We start from the raw sequence: 21,577 nt of genomic DNA on the forward strand, positions 1-21,577 counted from the left end.
CAGGTGTGATTTTGGTGCCCAGGTGTGACTTTGGTGTCCAGGTGTGACTTTGGTGCCCAGATGTGACTTTGGTGTCCAGGTGTGACTTTAGTGTACAGGTGAGTTTAGTGTCCAGGTGTGACTTTGGTGTCCAGCTGTAACTTTGGTGTGCAGGTGTGACTTTGGTGTCCAGATGTGATTTTAGTGTCTAGGTATGACTTTGGTGCTCAGGTGTGACTTTGGTGTCCAGGTGTGACTTTGGTGTCCAGGTGTGACTTTGTGCTCAGGTGTGAGTTTAGTGTCCAGGTGTGACTTTGGTGCTCAGGTGTGACTTTGGTGTCCAGGTGTGACTTTGGTGTCCAGGTGTGACTTTGGTGTCCAGGTGTGATTTTAGTGTCCAGGTGTGACTTTAGTGTCCAGCGTTGACTTTGGTGTCCAGCGTTGACTTTGGTGTCCAGGTGTGACTTTAGTGTCCAGCGTTCATTTTGTTGTCCAGCGTTGACTTTGGTGTCCAGGTGTGACTTTGGTGCTCAGGTGTGACTTTGGTGCTCAGGTGTGACTTTGTGCTCAGGTGTGACTTTAGTGTCCAGGTGTGATTTTGGTGTCCAGGTGTGACTTTGGTGTCCAGGTGTGACTTTGGTGTCCAGGTGTGACTTTAGTTTCCAGGTGGGACTTTGGTGTCCAGGTGTGACTTTGGTGTCCAGGTGTGACTTTGGTGTCCAGGTGTGAATTTGGTGTCCAGGTGTGACTTTGGTGTCCAGGTGTGACTTTGGTGCCCAGGTGTGACTTTGATACCCAAGTGTGACTTTGGTGCCCAGGTGTGACTTTGGTGTCCAGGTGTGATTTTAGTGTCCAGGTGTGACTTTGGTGCTCAGGTGTGACTTTGGTGTCCAGGTGTGATTTTGGTGTCCAGGGGTGATGTTGGTGTCCAGGTGTGACTTTGGTGTCCAGATGTGATTTTAGTGTCCAGGTGTGACTTTGGTGCTCTGGTGTGACTTTGGTGCTCAGGTGTGACTTTGGTGTCCAGGTGTGATTTTAATGTCCAGGTGTGACTTTGGTGCCCAGGTGTGACTTTGGTGTCCAGGTGTGAATATGGTGCCCAGGTGTATCATTAGTGTCCAGGTGTGACTTTGGTGCTCTGGTGTGACTTTGGTGCTCAGGTGTGACTTTGGTGCCCAGGTGTGATTTTGATGTCCAGGTGTATCATTAGTGTCCAGGTGTGACTTTGGTGCCCAGGTGTGACTTTGGTGCTCAGGTGTGACTTTGGTACCCAGGTGTGACTTTGGTGCTCAGGTGTGACTTTGGTGTCCAGGTGTGACTTTGGTGCCCAGGTGTGACTTTGGTGCCCAGGTGTGACTTTGGTGATCAGGTATGACTTTGGTGTCCAGGTGTGACTTTGGTGCCCAGGTGTGATTTTGGTGCCCAGGTGTGACTTTGGTGTCCAGATGTGACTTTGGTGCCCAGATGTGACTTTGGTGTCCAGGTGTGACTTTAGTGTACAGGTGAGTTTAGTGTCCAGGTGTGACTTTGGTGTCCAGCTGTAACTTTGGTGTGCAGGTGTGACTTTGGTGTCCAGATGTGATTTTAGTGTCTAGGTATGACTTTGGTGCTCAGGTGTGACTTTGGTGTCCAGGTGTGACTTTGGTGTCCAGGTGTGACTTTGTGCTCAGGTGTGAGTTTAGTGTCCAGGTGTGACTTTGGTGCTCAGGTGTGACTTTGGTGTCCAGGTGTGACTTTGGTGTCCAGGTGTGATTTTAGTGTCCAGGTGTGACTTTAGTGTCCAGCGTTGACTTTGGTGTCCAGCGTTGACTTTGGTGTCCAGGTGTGACTTTAGTGTCCAGCGTTCATTTTGTTGTCCAGCGTTGACTTTGGTGTCCAGGTGTGACTTTGGTGCTCAGGTGTGACTTTGGTGCTCAGGTGTGACTTTGTGCTCAGGTGTGACTTTAGTGTCCAGGTGTGATTTTGGTGTCCAGGTGTGACTTTGGTGTCCAGGTGTGATTTAAGTGTCCAGGTGTGACTTTAGTGTCCAGGTGTGACTTTGGTGCTCAGGTGTGACTTTGCTGTCCAGGTGTGATGTTGGGGTCCAGGTGTGACTTTGGTGCTCAGGTGTGACTTTGGTGTCCAGGTGTGATTTTGGTGTCCAGGTGTGACTTTGGTGTCCAGGTGTGATTTTGGTGCCCAGGTGTGACTTTGGTGTCCAGGTGTGACTTTGGTGCTCAGGTGTGACTTTGGTGTCCAGGTGTGACTTTGGTGTCCAGGTGTGATTTTGGTGTCCAGGTGTGACTTTGGTGCTCAGGTGTGACTTTGGTGTCCAGGTGTGCTGTTTTTTGGGTCACTCTGGCCTGAGGGTATAAATTCATCTGTCCTCATTTACCATTGTTCAGGTGTTTTTTCCATTTTTCCTGTTGTTGTCCAGGTGTTGCCCAGGTGTTGTCCAGGTGTTGCTGCTGTAGTCTCTATGGTTCAGGTGAACTCTACAGGTAAAAACATCAAACATTGGTGATCTCTACAGTTAGCCAAATAAAGCAGAAAGAACAGGACGGCATCTCTGCCACCTTCAGGTCTTACTTTATTCAGACTCTGCGCTCTAATGCTCCTGGAGACTGAAACTCTGGATTTTAGTTTGAAACTTTCTCTGCACTCTAAATGTATCTCTGCTCTGGAATTTTCTCTGATCCAACCAATAGGAAACAGGAAGTGGATGGACCAATCAGGTTAGCTCTGCCCGTTGTTGCTGTGCTGTCCTCCTTTGATCTCAGTAAGATAGTCCCAACATTCTATCACACATACATACACATAATATCAGTCCACGTCCAAGCCCCAAAACTCCACCTCAGCTTCTCCTGCAGACTTCATTTTGGTTTTAAAAAACAGAATCATTTTCAGCTCTTTAGGCTAGATTCACTTTTTTCTCTCTTTGACAGATTTTTAATAATTCCTGATGGAGTCTGATGATGATTTTTGGCTCTCAGACTTTTACCATGAGTGTGTGCGATAGAATGTTGGGACTCTCAGTGAGATCAAAGGTGAACAGCACAGCAACAACGGGCAGAGCTAACCTGATTGGTCCATCCTCTACCTGTGTCTGATTGGTTGATTCATTAAAAATAAAAGATTGTTTCATACACCACAGAGTATGTCAGTTTTATTAACAAAAAAATAATTAATAAAGGCACTACATCATTTTAAACATTTTACTGCTTTTATATCAATTTTAAGGTCAATAAATAAAATAAACAAATACATAAACATGGTCATCTAATGTAACCATATAGAGTTTGATCATCACTGATAAATGGTGAGTTATCTATAGAAAATTAGCACGTTGTTGGAATTTTCTCTTTAAAACAATCAAAGCTGACCTTCACGTGTGTGTTTAAATAAACTGTGACCCAAATTTAATGTTTTTTAACCTTTTAAATTTTAGTCATTAAAAAAGATACTACTTTAACCTTAATGTCAGTCTGTAATTTGTCAGGTTAAACCTAGATTTAAATACATAACAGTTCTAATACTGTTACTGTATTAAGTTTAACATGTATCATTTATTAGCACACTGCTTTAGTAATGTAAAAATGATCTCCATTCAGACTAAGCTCACTGAATTAAAGAAAGACAGAGTTTGGACATTCAATGGAAATAAACATGATGTAGAAAGACACATCCTTCAAAATAAAAGCCTGTACCAGACTTATTTTTTCATGCAGATGTCTGTGACCTGTAAAGACAGCTTTGTGGCCCACATTTGGGCCCTGACTCACTGGTTGAGAACCCCAGCTGTAAGATTTATCTGAGAGTTAACACGCCATCACACGTCTAGCTCTCACCTCATAAATGTGTCTTCACGTCTGAGGCGTCCTGCTGAGCGTCTCTTTATCTCCTCATAAACATGACGGCTGACGGCTGGGGTCACATGACCTGATCACTAACAGATCAATGAAGAGAGAAACTGACTGTTAGAGAGGGCGATCGAGTGTTTACTGAGAGAGAGAGGGGGAAAGAGAGAGGGGGTCTATTTGAGGACGAGTGGGGACAACTAGGCCTCACCTTTGACTCTCAGTCAGCTGCTGCTGTCAGTCAGCGTCTGAGCCGCCACCATCCTGGAGGAAAGGAGAGCTCTACAGATGGGCGGATCAATCAATAAATACAGTTCAGAGCTACAACTTCAGTCTAAAAACACTCAGGAAGTTCAAGGAATGAGGGGAGACCAAGAAAGAGCCGATGACGGATGATTGGTCCTGACTAAAACTAAGTATGGCTGATATTAAGAGCTGATAGAGGCTGATGTTTAGAGCAGAAATAAGCCAATGTTTAAGGCTGATGAAAGCCAATATTAAGAGCTGATAGAGGCTGATGTTTAGAGCAGAAATAAGCCGATGTTTAAGGCTGATGAAAGCCAATATTAAGAGCTGATAGAGGCTGATGTTTAGAGCAGAAATAAGCCGATGTTTAAGGCTGATGAAAGCCAATATTAAGAGCTGATAGAGGCTGATGTTTGGAGCAGATATAAGCCAGTATTTAAGGCTGATGAAGGCCAATGTTAAAAGCTGATATAGGCCTCTATTGAAAGCTGATGTAGGCCGATATTCAAGGCTGATACAGGCTTAGATATTTGACTCTCATGTAGATCAATATTTACTGCTGATATAGGCCAATATTTAAGGCTGATATGGGCCAGTATTTAGAGATGATAGAGGCCAATATTTAAGGCTGATACAGGCCAGTATTTAAGGCTGATATAGGCCAATATTTAAGGCTGATATAGGCCAGTATTTAAGGCTGATACAGGCCAATATTTAAGGCTGATATAGGCCAGTATTTAAGGCTGATACAGGCCAATATTTAAGGCTGATATAGGACAGTATTTAAGGCTGATGAAGGCCAATATTAAGAGCTGATAGAGGCCAATATTTAGGGCTGATATAGGACAGTATTTAAGGCTGATATAGGCCAATATTTAAGGCTGATGAAGGCCAATGTTTAAGGCTGATATGGGCCAGTATTTAGAGATGATAGAGGCCAATATTTAAGGCTGATACAGGCCAGTATTTAAGGCTGATATAGGCCAATTTTTAATGGTGATATAGGCCAGTATTTAAGGCTGATACAGGCCAATATTTAAGGCTGATATAGGACAGTATTTAAGGCTGATGAAGGCCAATATTAAGAGCTGATAGAGGCCAATATTTAGGGCTGATATAGGACAGTATTTAAGGCTGATATAGGCCAATATTTAAGGCTGATGAAGGCCAATGTTTAAGGCTGATATGGGCCAGTATTTAGAAATGATAGAGGCCAATATTTAAGGCTGATACAGGCCAATATTTAAGGCTGATGAAGGCCAATGTTTAAGGCTGATATGGGCCAGTATTTAGAGATGATAGAGGCCAATATTTAAGGCTGATACAGGCCAGTATTTAAGGCTGATATAGGCCAATTTTTAATGGTGATATAGGCCAGTATTTAAGGCTGATACAGGCCAATATTTAAGGCTGATATAGGACAGTATTTAAGGCTGATGAAGGCCAATATTAAGAGCTGATAAAGCCAATATTTAAGGCTGATACAGGCCAGTATTTAAGGCTGATATAGGCCAATGTTTAAGGCTGATATAGGCCAGTATTTAAGGCTGATATAGGCCAGTATTAAGGCTGATATAGGCCAGTATTTAAGGCTGATGAAGGCCAATATTTAAGGCTGATATAGGCCAGTATTTAAGGCTGATATAGGCCAATGTTTAAGGCTGATATAGGCCAATCTTTAAGGCTGATGAAGGCCAATGTTTAAGGCTGATATGGGCCAATATTAAGAGCTGATATAGGCTGATGTTTTATGCAGATATAAGCCAGTATTTAAGGCTGATGAAGGCCAATGTTAAAGGCTGATATAGGCCTCTATTGAAAGCTGATGAAGGCCAATATTCAAGGCTGATACAGGCTTAGATATTTGACTCTGATGTAGATTAACATTTACAGCTGATATAGGCCAATATTTAAGGCTAATATAGGACAGTATTTAAGGCTGATATAGGCCAATATTTAAGGCTGATGAAGGCCAATGTTTAAGGCTGATATGGGCCAGTATTTAGAGATGATATAGGCCAATATTTAAGGCTGATACAGGCCAGTATTTAAGGCTGATATAGGCCAATGTTAAAGGCTGATATAGGCCAATATTTAAGGCTGATGAAGGCCAATATTTAAGGCTGATATAGACAAGTATTTAAGGCTGATATAGGCCAATATTTAAGGCTGATATAGGCCAATATTTAAGGCTGATATAGGCCAATATTTAAGGCTGATGAAGGCCAATATTAAGAGCTGATAGAGGCTGACGTTTAGAGCAGATATAAGCCAGTATTTAAGGCTGATGAAGGCCAATGTTAAAGGCTGATATAGGCCTCTATTGAAAGCTGATGAAGGCCAATATTCAAGGCTGATACAGGCTTAGATATTTGACTCTCATGTAGATTAACATTTACAGCTGATATAGGCCAATATTTAAGGCTAATATAGGACAGTATTTAAGGCTGATATAGGCCAATATTTAAGGCTGATGAAGGCCAATGTTTAAGGCTGATATGGGCCAGTATTTAGAGATGATATAGGCCAATATTTAAGGCTGATACAGGCCAGTATTTAAGGCTGATATAGGCCAATGTTAAAGGCTGATATAGGCCAATATTTAAGGCTGATAAAGGCCAATATTTAAGGCTGATATAGACAAGTATTTAAGGCTGATATAGGCCAATATTTAAGGCTGATATAGGCCAATATTTAAGGCTGATATAGGCCAATATTTAAGGCTGATGAAGGCCAATATTAAGAGCTGATAGAGGCTGACGTTTAGAGCAGATATAAGCCAGTATTTAAGGCTGATGAAGGCCAATGTTAAAGGCTGATATAGGCCTCTATTGAAAGCTGATGAAGGCCAATATTCAAGGCTGATACAGGCTTAGATATTTGACTCTCATGTAGATCAATATTTACTGCTGATATAGGCCAATATTTAAGGCTGATATAGGACAGTATTTAAGGCTGATATAGGCCAATATTTAAGGCTGATGAAGGCCAATGTTTAAGGCTGATATGGGCCAGTATTTAGAGATGATAGAGGCCAATATTTAAGGCTGATACAGGCCAGTATTTAAGGCTGATATAGGCCATGATTTAAGGCTGATATAGGCCAATATTCAAGGCTGATACAGGCTTAGATATTTGACTCTGATGTAGATCAATATTTACAGCTTATATAGGCCAATATTTAAGGCTGAATAAGGCTAATGTTTAAGGCTGATACAGACCAATGTTTAGAGATAATATTGGCCAGAAATGAATGCTGATACATCCAGTGTTTAAGGCTGATGTTGGCCGATACCTGGAGCTGATACAGGCTGATATTTAAGATAGTGAATATTCAAGGCTGATTTAGGCTTATATTTAGAACTAATATAAGTCAGGATTAAAGGTTGATATAAGCCAATATTTAAGGCGGATATAGCCCAATATTTAGAGTCGATCTTTTCACCTAAAATATGCCAATATTTACTTTTTAAGCTAATATCCGCTGATAGTATCATGATGATATTATTGTTAATCCGCCATATCAAAACAACAAATTCTACCTAAGCAGGGTCTGAAATGAACATTCCCAGAGGCATCAAATGTGGATGGACTTGTTAGAGCAGTAGCAGTAAAAGTTTTTCAAAAGTCAAAGAAATTAAGTGATGAAGTTGTTATTAGAGCAAGATCTGAGGGAGGAATGAAGGATTTCTCTTCTTTATTTAGAGGAGCAGATCCTCACACAGACACAGTAACGAGGACTCTGGTTGATTCTTCAAGATGTAAAATATTTTATTTTCTGTAAATGATTCTAAATCAGATTCCACATTTTTCCCCAAAACAAACAAAAAACACATCTTCATCTTCATCACACTGTTTACGTCCATGAATAAAAAACAAAAGAAGGCTTCATGTCGTCCTCAGTAAACCTCGTATGTACACGGCAGCACGACTCGGTGAGAAACTCGTATGTACGAAACAGACGCTGCAGCCAAACACAAAGACACTGAACTCATCAAGGCCGCAGTGAAGCCCGCCCCACGCTCTGGGCACGTTCAGTCCATCCACTGAGAGCGTGGGACGAGAAACAGAAAGACAGAATGCCGCCGCTATGGCGGCTGATGAAGGTGAGGATGTTAAGGTAGCTCTCGGTGGAGTGATCTCTAAAGTTTTACATTTATCATACACATATTTACACGCTGCCACTCCACACCTGAACGCACCGTGGATTTAGAAAATAGCTTCATTCAGTAATAAATACAAAAAGGAAAATCTCTTTTTTACAGGAAATTAACAAACGCAGGAGGGCGAGGAGGGCGGGGCGGGAGTTTGACTCAACATTTTTATTGTTTTTCTGTTTTTTAGTGCAAGTTCATAAAGCTCCTCGAGGACAACAACATTCGCTTAATTCAGTGGCGTTTTCACATTTACATCTGTACACGGCGAGGTCCAGCCTCGTCAGAAGCCCCGCCCCCTTTAATAATATATAACCCCCCTGTCAATCAAACCCTCCCCTTCCTCATTATTATCGCCGATCGAACCGATCAGCTTCTTTATTAATAATATTATTATTATATTGATCTCTGATATGAAGACAAGCTCCGCCCACAGAGAGGTGGGCGAGCGACATCCAGCTTCAGCAGAGAGAGAGAGCTGCCTGTGTTAAGTGTGTGTGTAAGTGTGTGTTCAGTTCATCCATTTCCGGCAGTTAACGGCACCACAGTGACACGGGATCTTGTGTTGATCGTCCTCCAGGTCAAACTTATAATCATAGGACAGCTGCAGGGGGGGAGAGAGAGTAAGAAAACAAAGTTATTGATGACCAAACAGGACGTTTGTCTGTGAATACTATAAATCAACAAGGCTAGCTTGTCTGAACAGTTCTCAAGTCTTCCGCCTAGTTTGACCCCTGACCCTCAGTCACTGACATGCATCCTGACCAATGGGAGAGCATTTAGTCCCTTAACAATGTGATAATGTTTTACAGTTACTGGGGATAAATGCTATTAGATTTTTGCCAACATCCGATGTGGTGATATTCCTTCATTTGATCTCAGCCAATACAAACACTGACATTTAAATCTAGTTCAGACTAACTTCAGTCCTTAGAACTCTTTAGGAAACAGGGGTGTCAGACACATCTGCAAGCATCTGGCCAACGGCCAAAAGTCAGTAGGAAGGATATTCTCTGTTGTTTCAAACAGGAAGGGACCGGAGATTTTGTCTAACCTAGGGCGGGGCTTTACAAGAGGCTCAGTTGTTTTGTTTGTCCAGCGTAGACTAAGGCTGATTGATTGATTGATTGATTGATTGACAGATGTACCTCTTCTCCTCTCTGGATGCGTCGGCAGGAGCTGATGATGATCTTGTTCTCCTTCTCCACTGTCACCACCTCAGTGATGCAGTTCGGAGCACACGAGTGGTTGATGTATCTGTCAATCACATGAAGAGGGCGGGTCACTGACACACTCTGATTAAAGCACAGCTGACTAACAGAACCAACCCAGTCTGAACCGGTTCTCACCTGGCCGGTCCTCCGGTGATGGTGGCGTCGATCACATAGTCGTTGTCGATCCGGAACATGTACACGCCCCGGTTCTACACACAATAACATACGAGTTAAACAAATAAATACAGAGGTTACCATGGAGGACTTGACCACAGGGCTACCAGCGCTCCAGCTCGTGTATTTGTTCACCTGTGAGTGTTTGCGTTACCTGGGACTCGTACAGACGCTCCTTACGATTGGCGACTTCGCTCCTGATGATGGTGCCGATGTACTCGATGACCATGGTACACTTCTCGATGTCTCTGGCAGCGTACAGACCCAGACCCTGAATGAACAAACACACAGAGGCTGAGTGGGCGGTCCTTTGGTCAGTTTACATTCCCTGAGAGTCTCAGGATCATGTGCCCCCCTCCAGTCTGGCTCCTACTGTCTCACCTGGATGCGGGAGCGAGCCAGGTACACGTTGCTCTTCCACTCGGCCTTCATGCGGCGGTACTGCGATGACTTGGAGTGGCGTCCCTGGTGAGCACCGGCCACCGACTCGCCCGGGGAGAGAGAGAGGACGCCGGGAACGAGGCCGACGATGGAGCCCACAGTGCCCTGACACCTGGGAGCAATGCTGTTCAGCAGGTTCGGTCTAACGCAGAGAGGGGGAGGAGCAAAAGGAAACACGCCATCAAACCAAAATACACGGCCAGGTGGGGGGTCGTCAGAAACCATGGATGTAAAAACACAAACATCGATGCCATGGCAACAAAAATGCCATCGTTAGACACCGAACTTTGGTTTCAACGATGAAAAAGTGCAGGCACTTCAGCCCAGACTGAACACAAACATTCAGAGAAGAGGGTGAAGATGGAGAGGGAAACCCTCGTTCCTCTCCTCCTTCCCTCACTTTTCCAGAAGTTTCCAGTGTTTTTGTTCATTAGACAGTTTGCTCTTGGTCGTGTTGTGATGCTTTACCTCTTGGTCTGGCACGCTTTGGGCTCAGAGCGGGCAGAGCCGGATGGGTTGAAGGCCAGAGGCCACTCCATCAGGGGGTTCCTCCCGTAACGGAAGGTGTACCGCTCACAAGTCTCCACATGAGGCAACTAAACAAACAAACAAACAAACAAACAAACATATGAATGAGGGTTTGAAACACTAGCCAGGCTCGGACAGACCCTCTGATATTTGGTCTCTGTTGTGACCTACAGACTCGATGATGCGGGTCACTGCTGACGTGGTCAAACCAAACAGATCTTCTCCTTTCAGGTACACCGGGAAGAGCTTCAGGGTCCCGCTGGTTGCCCTCATCTGAGCCACGGGCTCCAGGACCTGATCCCACACGGCTGAGACACAAAGACAATCATACATGAAAATGACCGTGAAGATACTTCAGAGCCGAATGATCCTTTAAGACCTGATCAGATCAGATCAATCATTCCTATCATCAATAATGTCTGATTGATATTCTGACATCAGGCGATTCTTTCCAAGTTAAGACACCAAAACAATGAGAGTCAGTGTTAGGAGGTTTACGCCTGTCCTGATGATCAACATGAAAATAAATATTTTGAATATAAATATTTTTGTTTCTCTGATACTTAAAGAGGGGGTGTTATACTTTTATGATTTTTAAAACCTAAATATAAAGTCACAATGTTGGGTGTCCATACTTCACGTATGCAAATTTTAAAACTGCAAGATAAACGTATGTGGCAGAAATCTTGGAATTAGACTGTAAACTTATCAAAACGGTTCGTTGGAAATCTCTTCCAAGATTTTGAGACGAGATTTCAATGGAGCGAACTGATGAGGTCATCGCAATAGGATCTCCTGACTGGTTCGTCCGTGCTGCCGGCAAGCGGAACAGACCGCCCCCACAAGGCCTTTTAGCCATTTAGCCATTTAGTAACACAGTAATTAAACTCTTATCAAACAGATACGTCCTGCTCTATCCTTCGCTGCTGCTGGTTTTTCTTCCCTCTCTCTCCAAACTATCAGGATCAGACTCCAGGTCTAACACGTACGGACGTATATCAAAATTCGCGATATTTTACTCAGTCAGACCGGTTTACAGCTACTAGCATAACAACATAGCCACATTGGAGGGGGGCGAGCACAGAACATTGAGTCCTGCCTCTGGCCAATCGGAAGAAAGCAGGTCTGTGGGGGGGGGGGGGGGTGTTAAAGAGACAGCAGCGAAAACGAAGCCTTTCAGATGGAGGTTAAAATAAGGGTTTTTCAGGACGCCAGTGTGAGAAACATGAGGAGTTTTTTGAGATGTAAAGCATGTGAAGCTACTACGTGGGTATCAGAGAGATGGCGGAAAGCCTTGGAAAAAAAGGCATAATACCCCCTCTTTAAATTCAGTCTGGATTTTACTGCAGGGCTTTTATTTTGAAAGGTCTTATATCTTCAGGTAAGGTTACAGGTGAGGGTTACCTTTAGGAGAGGCTCCAGTCAGGATGACGTCGTCGTAGCCTTTCTCCACCACCTTCACCTTAAAGAGCGGCTCGCCATCCTGCTCCTCGATGTAACACATGTACTTACAGCGTCTGCAGGACCACGAGAACATTGATCGATCAATACAACAATCAATAAATGGATCAATCACACATCCACCTGACAACCAACCAACCAACAAGATCATCAATACATCAATCAATAAATCACTGTTTCTTTAATCCACCAACCAACTACCCAAACAACCAATCAATCACTCTATTAATCGACCAATCAGGAAGCAGTAATTGGTAACCTAAAGCAGACTACTTGCCTCTACAGTCATTTTAATGTGAGCCTGAAGCATCATGGGAGTTCTGACATAGGGACCAGTCTGGAAGTTTACCTGTTGCTGTGGCGCATGCTCCAGTAGAATCTGTTGGCATGGTAACCAACGGGGAAGATGGCGGTCTTGTTGTGGAAAGTGTTCATCTGATGTGGGAGGAGCCTGCCAACGGCGCGGAAGAGCAGGCTGCCCACCCTGAAGGTGTGCTGCCGCTCGCCACGCTGCACCACGGCGGCGATTTGACGCGCCTCATCCCGCTGCACAAACACTCGGCGAAAGACGGCGAAGCACCGCAGCTCGGAATCGTAGGGGTCAGAGGCCGCCATCACCACAGGATCAGGCGTTTGACCCGGCGTGGAGGACGGGGAGCAGCTGGACGAGCGGTCCCCCGCCAGAGGAACCGTCCGAGGTTTATGGAGGTGACACAGCATGGTCTTATCCTGAGGAGACAGCAGGGGGGTGAAGCAGCGTTTCTATTGGCTCTACCTGGAGAGAATGAAGTTGTTCTCAGACGAGTGTGTGTTTGTGTGATACCTTAAAGAAGGTGCAGTGAGCCTGCAGCGCACAGGTGAAGTGGTACGTGTTGGTGCAGCGGAGGCGGTTGCAGCCACTGGTCGCTCCGGTACGTTGGCAGTGAGCGCAGCGCAGAGTCAGACCTCGTCTCAGAGCGAGCTCCACGTTGATCAGAGCGCCGGCCTGAGTCTCGTACACCTCCGACGACCACAGGGCGCAGTTCAGGTGCACCTTAAAAACAGACAGATTAGAATTAGGGGTGCACCGATTGCAATTTTCTGGCCGATCACCGATCTTTAAAAAGCCTGACCTGCTGATTCCGATTTTTGCCAATATCGATTTTTTTTTTATAACTGACAGCATACACCTTCAATGTTCCATTCTTATTTTTATTGAATAACATTGAACAATACCTGTGAAACAATACAAACTTGTTGTTTTAACTGCACATGAGGTAGTTCTCTCAAATATAAATGAAAAGTTTAGAGCATTGCTGTCCAAATTACTAAATTATATCAGTTCCTTTAGTCTTTCATTTTTCACATTTTAGTAGGTAGAGGCATATGAAACCGATCTGATCCACCGATCTTATTTACAAGGATCGGCCAATCGCCGATCCCCTAAAATTAAGGAAATCGGCGCTGATACTGATCTTGGCCAATCAATCGGTGCACCCCTAATTAGAATGTTAGGATACGTAGTTTGATGATAATGACCGGCCCTGTGGAGCCTCAGTGCCGTGGAGACGAGCCCGTCAGACTCACCCACAGGTCCAGGTCCAGGTTAAGGAGGCGGGCGGGGCCGTCTGTCAGTCCATCTCCCAGCTGGTTGCAGAAACAACACCTCCGCTGGTCTTTAGGTAACGGATCGGGACGAAGACACACCCCCAGCTTTGCTAGCAGAACATCCACTTCCTCCTCTGTTGGCATGGAGACCGCCTCACTGGGGATGCATGGACCCCTGGGTGAAAAAAACAGAAAACAGACACTTCTAATCAATCAGTCTTTATTCGTACAAGGACAGAGCAAATAGAGTCAGCAAACAAACGATGCTTGATCCAACTCAAAGTCAGTGCAACTTCCAAGTGAGTCATGTGACTCACAGTTTGTGGCTAACATGATTGGTCCATCCTCTAGCTGTAACTCTTTACGCTGTGGTTTACAGTGGCGCCTTAACTAGTGATGCACGATAAGCATCTTTTTGAACCGATACCGATATTGTCCTATTTCTGAGGCCAATAATCGATAACTGATATTTATTTTTTAATTTTTGATTTCAAAAAAAGAAGTTTATTGATGTATTTATGCACATCTGAGGGTGAGAAGGGGTTCATATGTGGTGAGGAAAGACATTTAGAACTAATTCTAACTTGTATCACTCGTGTTTCCATCAAAAACAAATAACTATTTTGACTTTATAGCTGTTTATTTTTTAACATTTGTGTACTGGACAAAGTTCAGCATACACAAACAACTGACATAGGTTTTCCCCTTTTCCATTGAAATGAATTTAAGTATCCTGACAAGTGGTCAAATCAACTAAATAAGAACTCAGCTGACTCATGTCAAATCAGACATAAAACTAAGCGATAACAGGCTGTCATGATAAACAAATGGAGGCGTTTGGGGATCTATCTTTTTTGCTGCTTGTGAGAAATAAAGAGAGCTGAGGTTTTACATAAAGATTAAAGATATGCACTGACATAAAACACATCAGAAATAGGTTAAAATGTAAAGCCCACTGTGGTCTGTGGCTAAACTTCTGTTTCTAATGTCGACCAGACTGAATGAAACCCGCTCAGACAGAGCAGGCAGGGATACGTCTGTGAAAGCAGCGGCGGATCAGGAGACTGTCAGACTGATTTTGTCACTATTAGCGTTGCCTTTGGGCTCTGGAAAACTTTCTGCAGTTTCCAGTGGCTGCTGAATCAGCACTCTGCCTGGTATTAGCCTTTGGCTTTTAAGTGACATATAAGATTTGTTGTGTTAAAAATCAAGGAGTTTTTCCACTCTTTGGGATCTTTGCGGTGCAAATTTGACAAACACTGCCGTGGTATCCTCCCCATAAATAATGAATAACGCCTTTATTATCAGTGGATTTTATCAGTTAATATTTTATTATCGGAATGATAAAAATATTTATCGTAACCAACAGTCATCGTGCAACCCTACTTTTAACGCTCCTATCCAAATTTGCTTATCTCCAGTTGGTCAGAAACCGTGACCAGAACCATCCTCCTGTTAAATAGACAGAATCCAGTCATTCTAACCTGCTGAGGGTGATGCTAACGCTCCAGCGTCTCCAGCGGCAGCCCTTCATCCTCTTTATGTGGCGAGGCAGCATTGAGTCGTCTCCACCTGCAACCGCTCGAGGGCGGGGCTTTAACTTCACCTTCATCTGTCAACCAATCAGAGGGTCAATCCAACATAAATTAATTGATGAACTAAAACTGTCAGAATGTCCAGTACATCCATACTTTCCCCTCTAGAGCCTGCAGTTTTAGGTCATTAAAATACCCCAAACTTCTTTTTAAGTGGTTTGATGTTTACTAGGATCACATCACTGTCTGATGAACTCTCCCACCTTGAGGCTGTCCATGCGGGGCCGGCTCTCCATGGTGATGGCGGAGGCGGGCGGAAAGGAGAGCGGAGGCGAGGAGGAGGACGTTGGAGGAGGTGAGCGAGGTGTCTGGAGGAGGGAGTGGACGGTGATGGACGACATGTTGCTGGTGTACTGATGTTGCACCCTGCTGGGAGGGGGGTGCTCAGTTCCTGGCAGCATGACGGGGACCGCCACCTGATAAGAGACAGACGCTGTGATGTCACAGACTGCATGCCATGGCATCATGTGACAACGTAACATCTTCCTATAAGGGTGGGCTGATATGCTTTTAAGCCATGATGTACTGCATGGAAAAGGCAAGGACGGAATGTTTAATAATCTTTGATAATACCATCTCTGAAAGCCTTCAATGACCTCAAAGGATGACATCATCTTTCTAAGCCTTTAAAGACCTCAAAGGATGACATCATCTTTCTAAGCCTTTAATGACCTCAAAGAATGACATCATCTTTCTAAGCCTTTAATGACCTCAAAGAATGACATCATCTTTCTAAGCCTTTAATGACCTCAAAGGATGACATCATCTTTCTAAGCCTTTAAAGACCTCGAAGGATGACATCATCTTCCTAAACCTTTAGTGACCTCAAAGGATGACATCATCTTTCTAAGCCTTTAATGACCTCAAAGAATGACATCATCTTTCTAAGCCTTTAATGACCTCAAAGGATGACATCATCTTTCTAAGCCTTTAAAGACCTCGAAGGATGACATCATCTTCCTAAACCTTTAGTGACCTCAAAGGATGACATCATCTTTCTAAGCCTTTAATGACCTCAAAGGATGACATCATCTTTCTAAGCCTTTAAAGACCTCGAAGGATGACATCATCTTCCTAAACCTTTAGTGACCTCAAAGGATGACATCATCTTCCTAAGCCTTTAAAGACCTCAAAGGATGACACCATCTTCCTAAGCCTTTAATGACTCTAAAGAATGACATCATCTTTCTAAGCCTTTAATGACCTCAAAGGATGACATTATCTTCCTAAGCCTTTAGTGACCTCAAAGGATGACATCATCTTCCTAAACCTTTAATGACCTCAAAGGATGACATCATCTTTCTAAGCCTTTAATGACCTCAAAGAATGACATCATCTTTCTAAGCCTTTAATGACCTCAAAGGATGACATCATCTTTCTAAGCCTTTAAAGACCTCGAAGGATGACATCATCTTCCTAAACCTTTAGTGACCTCAAAGGATGACATCATCTTCCTAAACCTTTAATGACCTCAAAGGATGACATCATCTTTCTAAGCCTTTAATGACCTCAAAGAATGACATCATCTTTCTAAGCCTTTAATGACCTCAAAGAATGACATCATCTTTCTAAGCCTTTAATGACCTCAAAGGATGACATCATCTTTCTAAGCCTTTAAAGACCTCGAAGGATGACATCATCTTCCTAAACCTTTAGTGACCTCAAAGGATGACATCATCTTCCTAAGCCTTTAAAGACCTCAAAGGATGACACCATCTTCCTAAGCCTTTAATGACTCTAAAGAATGACATCATCTTTCTAAGCCTTTAATGACCTCAAAGGATGACATCATCTTCCTAAGCCTTTAAAGTCCTCAAAGAATGACATCATCTTTCTAAGCCTTTAAAGACCTCAAAGGATGACATCATCTTTCTAAGCCTTTAATGACCTCAAAGAATGACATCATCTTTCTAAGCCTTTAAAGACCTCAAAGGATGACATCATCTTTCTAAGCCTTTAAAGACCTCAAAGAATGACATCATCTTTCTAAGCCTTTAATGACCTCAAAGGATGACATCATCTTCCTAAGCCTTTAAAGACCTCAAAGGATGACATCATCTTCCTAAGCCTTTAATTACTTTAAAGGATGACATCATCTTTCTAAGCCTTTAATGACTGTAAACGATGACATGATCTTTCTAAGCCTTCAATGACTTTAAAGGATTACATCATCAAAAGAAAAGGATGGAATGTTTCTAAGTGTGAGGTTTTTTCCCTCCTTTTTCCCTCCTTTTTTTTGTCGTTCACAGTTAACAACTTTTGGAAAAGGGAAGGAAATTTTTCCATTATTGTGGTTTTAACGACATAAAAAAGCTAAAATGGTACAAAACTAGGTGCTTTTTGGGAGCTGGAAAACCTAACCAAACCTGGAGGCTCACCTTGTTTCCAGGTGTTCTGTTCTGTGGCTCAGGTGTGTAGAGGGCAGAGCAGTTAGGACTGCAGAACACCAAACTGGATCCTGGTCTGGTCTGACCCTCCTGAAACAGACAGATGGTCACTTCAAGGGATGGAATCTGATTTTTGAATACTTGAACCGTCACTTTATTTAAAAATAAATAGGTCCTAAAAATATGTACAATACTGTGCAGAACTTTTAGACATGTTTGGGGCAAAAATTGAGGCTTAAGTAAGGCATGTAATGGCTAGTAAGCCAGGCTGGGGGGCAACAACAAGCGGGGAGGAGGACTGACACAACTCAGTCCGTACTCTGGATGTCCTTGCATTGCCAGGGCATGGGAGAACAATCTGTTGATAAAATAACATAGTCCACACCTTTAGGGCAGAGTAAGTGGTAGATGTGGCGAGTAAGCACAGCCTAAGGTACTGTCCAGGTGCATAGTCGGGTTACCATGAACACCTGGTTGTGCTGTGGATGCCAGAGGGCTCGAAAACCACCAGTGGTCTCCACGTAGATTTACAGGGTCAAAAAGGTCTGAACCACAGAGATGCCATCGAGCTCGACCTTGGCTGCCAAGCGACACAACACATGTGTTGACATGTGCTGAGCTTATCTCTGATCGACCAGGATCCACGGGTTGGTGACTCCTGATTTAAAACATGCCTGATGTGGTTCTCACCTGTTTAAACTCCTTGACGATGCGGACTCCGTTTCCCAGAAGCACCTTGCAGTAACTACAGCACTGAGGTCTGGAAGCTGCACCAGCAGGGCCGCCTTGTTGGACCAAGTTCATCCTGATGCCTGAGAGCCAGACAGAGAGTAAATATAGCTGTCAATCAAAGGAGGGGCAGGACTCGAAGCAGGTACAATATGGGAGGGACTAAAGGAAGTAGAAACAGACAAATTTACCTGCTGCAGGTGGAGGCCTCTGCTGTCGGACTCCGGGTGAACCCTAAATAAAACAAAAATATACCAAAACACAAGAATTACAAGAGAAATATTTGGGGGAGTGGCCAACCAGATTTCAGGTGGAACCCTGGTGACCACGCCTACCTGGACCATGGGCACTCGGACTCCGGCCAGCAGAGCTAGAGAGCTGCGCTCAGGTCCGGGGCCTGGAGGTCGGCTCAGCTGGTAGTCGATGGGGACGGGGACCTTCAGTAGCTCTGCCATCGCCGCCATCACACCGGCAACACTCTGAAACACAGTCACAGTGATGTCATCAAGGGGAGGGGCTAGAGAAGACTCAACATTAACAGACAGAGAGAGACAGAGAGGGGGAGGCTCACCTGGGCAGCAAAGGGGCTCAAGGTTATCGCTATGGTAACCAAGTCTGTGTTGGAACAAGAGGGAGGAGCCTGATGGTTAGGCTCCGCTTTCACTTCCTGTTTCAGTGCAGAGCCTGGAGACACACCCAAGTTTAATTAATGAGTTTTTATTGGTCAAAAAGAATTAACCTTAACCTGAAGAATTCATTAATCAACTTCAATTATGATCAATCAGGCTCTGATCAAAGTTATTTAATCAATTCATTGATTACTTTGATCTATTGATAAATATAAAATATCTGTAGGACTTTCACAGACAAAATCAGCCTGATTTCATCCTAATCCTGGAGAATTTTTAACACCAAAGATGGCTGACCTTTTCCCCAGGCACTGGGGATGACGGGTAATGTAGGCGAAGGGCATGGCGAGGGGGGCTCCAGTTTGATGAAGGAGAGGTCGGGGTACCTGCTGATCTCCATGTCCGCCACACTCTCTGGAGACGACGACGGGACAAAGCTATCCGGACTGTCACGCTCTGACGAGTCCTGGACCCTAAACACGAAAAACAGAAAGAAGAGATGAGTCAGCATCACATAAAACAAGAGGAGGAGGAAGAGCAAATTTTAACTCCTACACCAAACTGGGTCAGGACAAATACAAATACTGTTAGACCCCATTTAATATGAAAAACAGGTGAGATCAGCTCCAGGACCACTTAAAGGTTTCTTCACTGAACTTAAAATGTTGTAGTGTACCTCAGCTCTTCCTGGTTGTTGTGGGGCGGGGTTGGCAGGGAGGCAGGAACATCCACTGTTTTAGAGGCGTGGTTAAGACCCAGTAGCCCCTCCCCCTTCTGCTTCACACCTTTGACTTTAAAGGTTACAATGAAAGCATGTTAAGACAGGTGAAGGTACAGTTCTATAAATCTGTGATAATAGATTAAAAACATGACTCTGCCAGGGTGCAGCTCTGGCAGACCAGGTTCAGGTCTCTTCTCACCTTCTTGCTCCGTGATGTCTTTCCTGGACAGCTCCTCTGTCGTGGCGAAGCCATTCACAAGTTTCTGTCTGGCCACAGGCGGGGGTGTAGGAGGCAGGGAGGCGGGCGGTGTGGGGGGGTTACTGAGATTATTCTGCTGTAGTAGAGAGGAAATTTATAAACAATGTGCTTTAATATAAAAGAGATTTAATCATCAATCTGAGACCTTGTTTCACTGCAGCATTAACAGGAGAACCAGTGTAAATAACCATAATATTACTGTAGCATTACCATAGTTCTGATATCATAGAACTGGTGATATTTCTGCAGTATTACTGCTGTAGTTTGGTGATATTTCTGCAGTATAGCTGCTGTAGTTTGGTGATATTTCTACAGTATTACTGCTGTAGTTTGGTGATATTTCTGCAGTATTACTGCTGTAGTTTGGTGATATTTCTGTAGTATTACTGCTGTAGTTTGGTGATATTTCTGTAGTATTACTGCTGTAGTTTGGTGATATTTCTACAGTATTACTGCTGTAGTTTGATGATATTTCTGTAGTATTACTGCTGTAGTTTGATGATATTTCTGTAGTATTACTGCTGTAGTTTGGTGATATTTCTGTAGTATTACTGCTGTAGTTTGGTGATATTTCTACAGTATTACTGCTGTAGTTTGGTGATATTTCTGTAGTATTACTGCTGTAGTTTGGTGATATTGCTACAGTATTACTGCTGTAGTTTGGTGATATTTCTACAGTATATCTGCCATAGTTTGGTGATATTTCTGTAGTATTACTGCCGTAGTTTGGTGATATTTCTGCAGTATTACTGCTGTAGTTTGGTGATATTTCTACAGTATTACTGCTGTAGTTTGATGATATTTCTGTAGTATTACTGCTGTAGTTTGATGATATTTCTGTAGTATTACTGCTGTAGTTTGGTTATATTTCTGCAGTATAACTGCTGTAGTTTGGTGATATTTCTACAGTATTACTGCTGTAGTTTGGTGATATTTCTACAGTATTACTGCTGTAGTTTGGTGATATTTCTGCAGTATAACTGCTGGAGTTCGGTGATATTTCTACAGTATTACTGCTGTAGTATATTGATATTTCTGCAGTATTACTGCTGTAGTTTGGGGAAATTTCTACAGTATAACTGCTGTAGTTTGGTGATATTTCTGCAGTATTGCTGCTGTAGTTTGGTGATATTTCTACAGTATAGCTGCTGTAGTTTGGTGATATTTCTGTAGTATTACTGCTGTAGTTTGGCGATATTTCTGCAGTATTACTGCTGTAGTTTGGTGATATTTCTGTAGTATTACTGCTGTAGTTTGGTGATATTTCTGTAGTATTACTGCTGTAGTTTGGTTATATTTCTGCAGTATAACTGCTGTAGTTCATTGATATTTCTACAGTATTACTGCTGTAGTTTGGTGATATTTCTACAGTATTACTGCTGTAGTTTGGTGATATTTCTGTAGTATTACTGCCGTCGTTTGGTGATATTTCTGCAGTATGACTGCTGTAGTTTGGTGATATTTCTACAGTATTACTGCCGTAGTTTGGTGATATTTCTGTAGTATTACTGCTGTAGTTTGGTGATATTTCTGTAGTATTACTGCTGTAGTTTGGTTATATTTCTGCAGTATAACTGCTGTAGTTTGGTGATATTTCTACAGTATTACTGCTGTAGTTTGGTGATATTTCTACAGTA

The 21,577-nt window shown here is 43.3% G+C and overlaps 1 protein-coding gene across 6 annotated transcripts in view; it reads right to left on the reverse strand.

The window, feature by feature from the left end:
* Positions 1–7,818: 7,818 nt before the first annotated feature.
* Positions 7,819–21,577, reverse strand: part of LOC121527127 (histone-lysine N-methyltransferase 2C-like) — a 119,937-nt gene continuing 106,178 nt past the window's right edge. For all 6 annotated transcript variants that reach the window (XM_041813858.1, XM_041813859.1, XM_041813857.1 and 3 more), the window contains 21 exons: positions 19,881–20,016; positions 19,637–19,751; positions 19,258–19,433; positions 18,903–19,015; positions 18,667–18,810; positions 18,523–18,565; positions 18,293–18,414; positions 17,594–17,692; positions 15,419–15,631; positions 15,105–15,232; positions 13,600–13,795; positions 12,857–13,066; positions 12,383–12,762; positions 11,977–12,089; positions 10,744–10,880; positions 10,513–10,640; positions 9,985–10,186; positions 9,758–9,874; positions 9,565–9,638; positions 9,364–9,472; positions 7,819–8,819 (listed from right to left, as the gene is read on the reverse strand). In XM_041813858.1, coding sequence (XP_041669792.1) covers positions 8,727–8,819; positions 9,364–9,472; positions 9,565–9,638; positions 9,758–9,874; positions 9,985–10,186; positions 10,513–10,640; positions 10,744–10,880; positions 11,977–12,089; positions 12,383–12,762; positions 12,857–13,066; positions 13,600–13,795; positions 15,105–15,232; positions 15,419–15,631; positions 17,594–17,692; positions 18,293–18,414; positions 18,523–18,565; positions 18,667–18,810; positions 18,903–19,015; positions 19,258–19,433; positions 19,637–19,751; positions 19,881–20,016 — 3,048 coding nt within the window. In that variant the 3' untranslated portion in view covers positions 7,819–8,726. The remainder of the gene's footprint in view (positions 8,820–9,363; positions 9,473–9,564; positions 9,639–9,757; positions 9,875–9,984; positions 10,187–10,512; positions 10,641–10,743; positions 10,881–11,976; positions 12,090–12,382; positions 12,763–12,856; positions 13,067–13,599; positions 13,796–15,104; positions 15,233–15,418; positions 15,632–17,593; positions 17,693–18,292; positions 18,415–18,522; positions 18,566–18,666; positions 18,811–18,902; positions 19,016–19,257; positions 19,434–19,636; positions 19,752–19,880; positions 20,017–21,577) is intronic.

Source organism: Cheilinus undulatus, linkage group 19 (genome assembly GCF_018320785.1).
Source record: "Cheilinus undulatus linkage group 19, ASM1832078v1, whole genome shotgun sequence".
Lineage (NCBI taxonomy): Eukaryota > Metazoa > Chordata > Actinopteri > Labriformes > Labridae > Cheilinus > Cheilinus undulatus.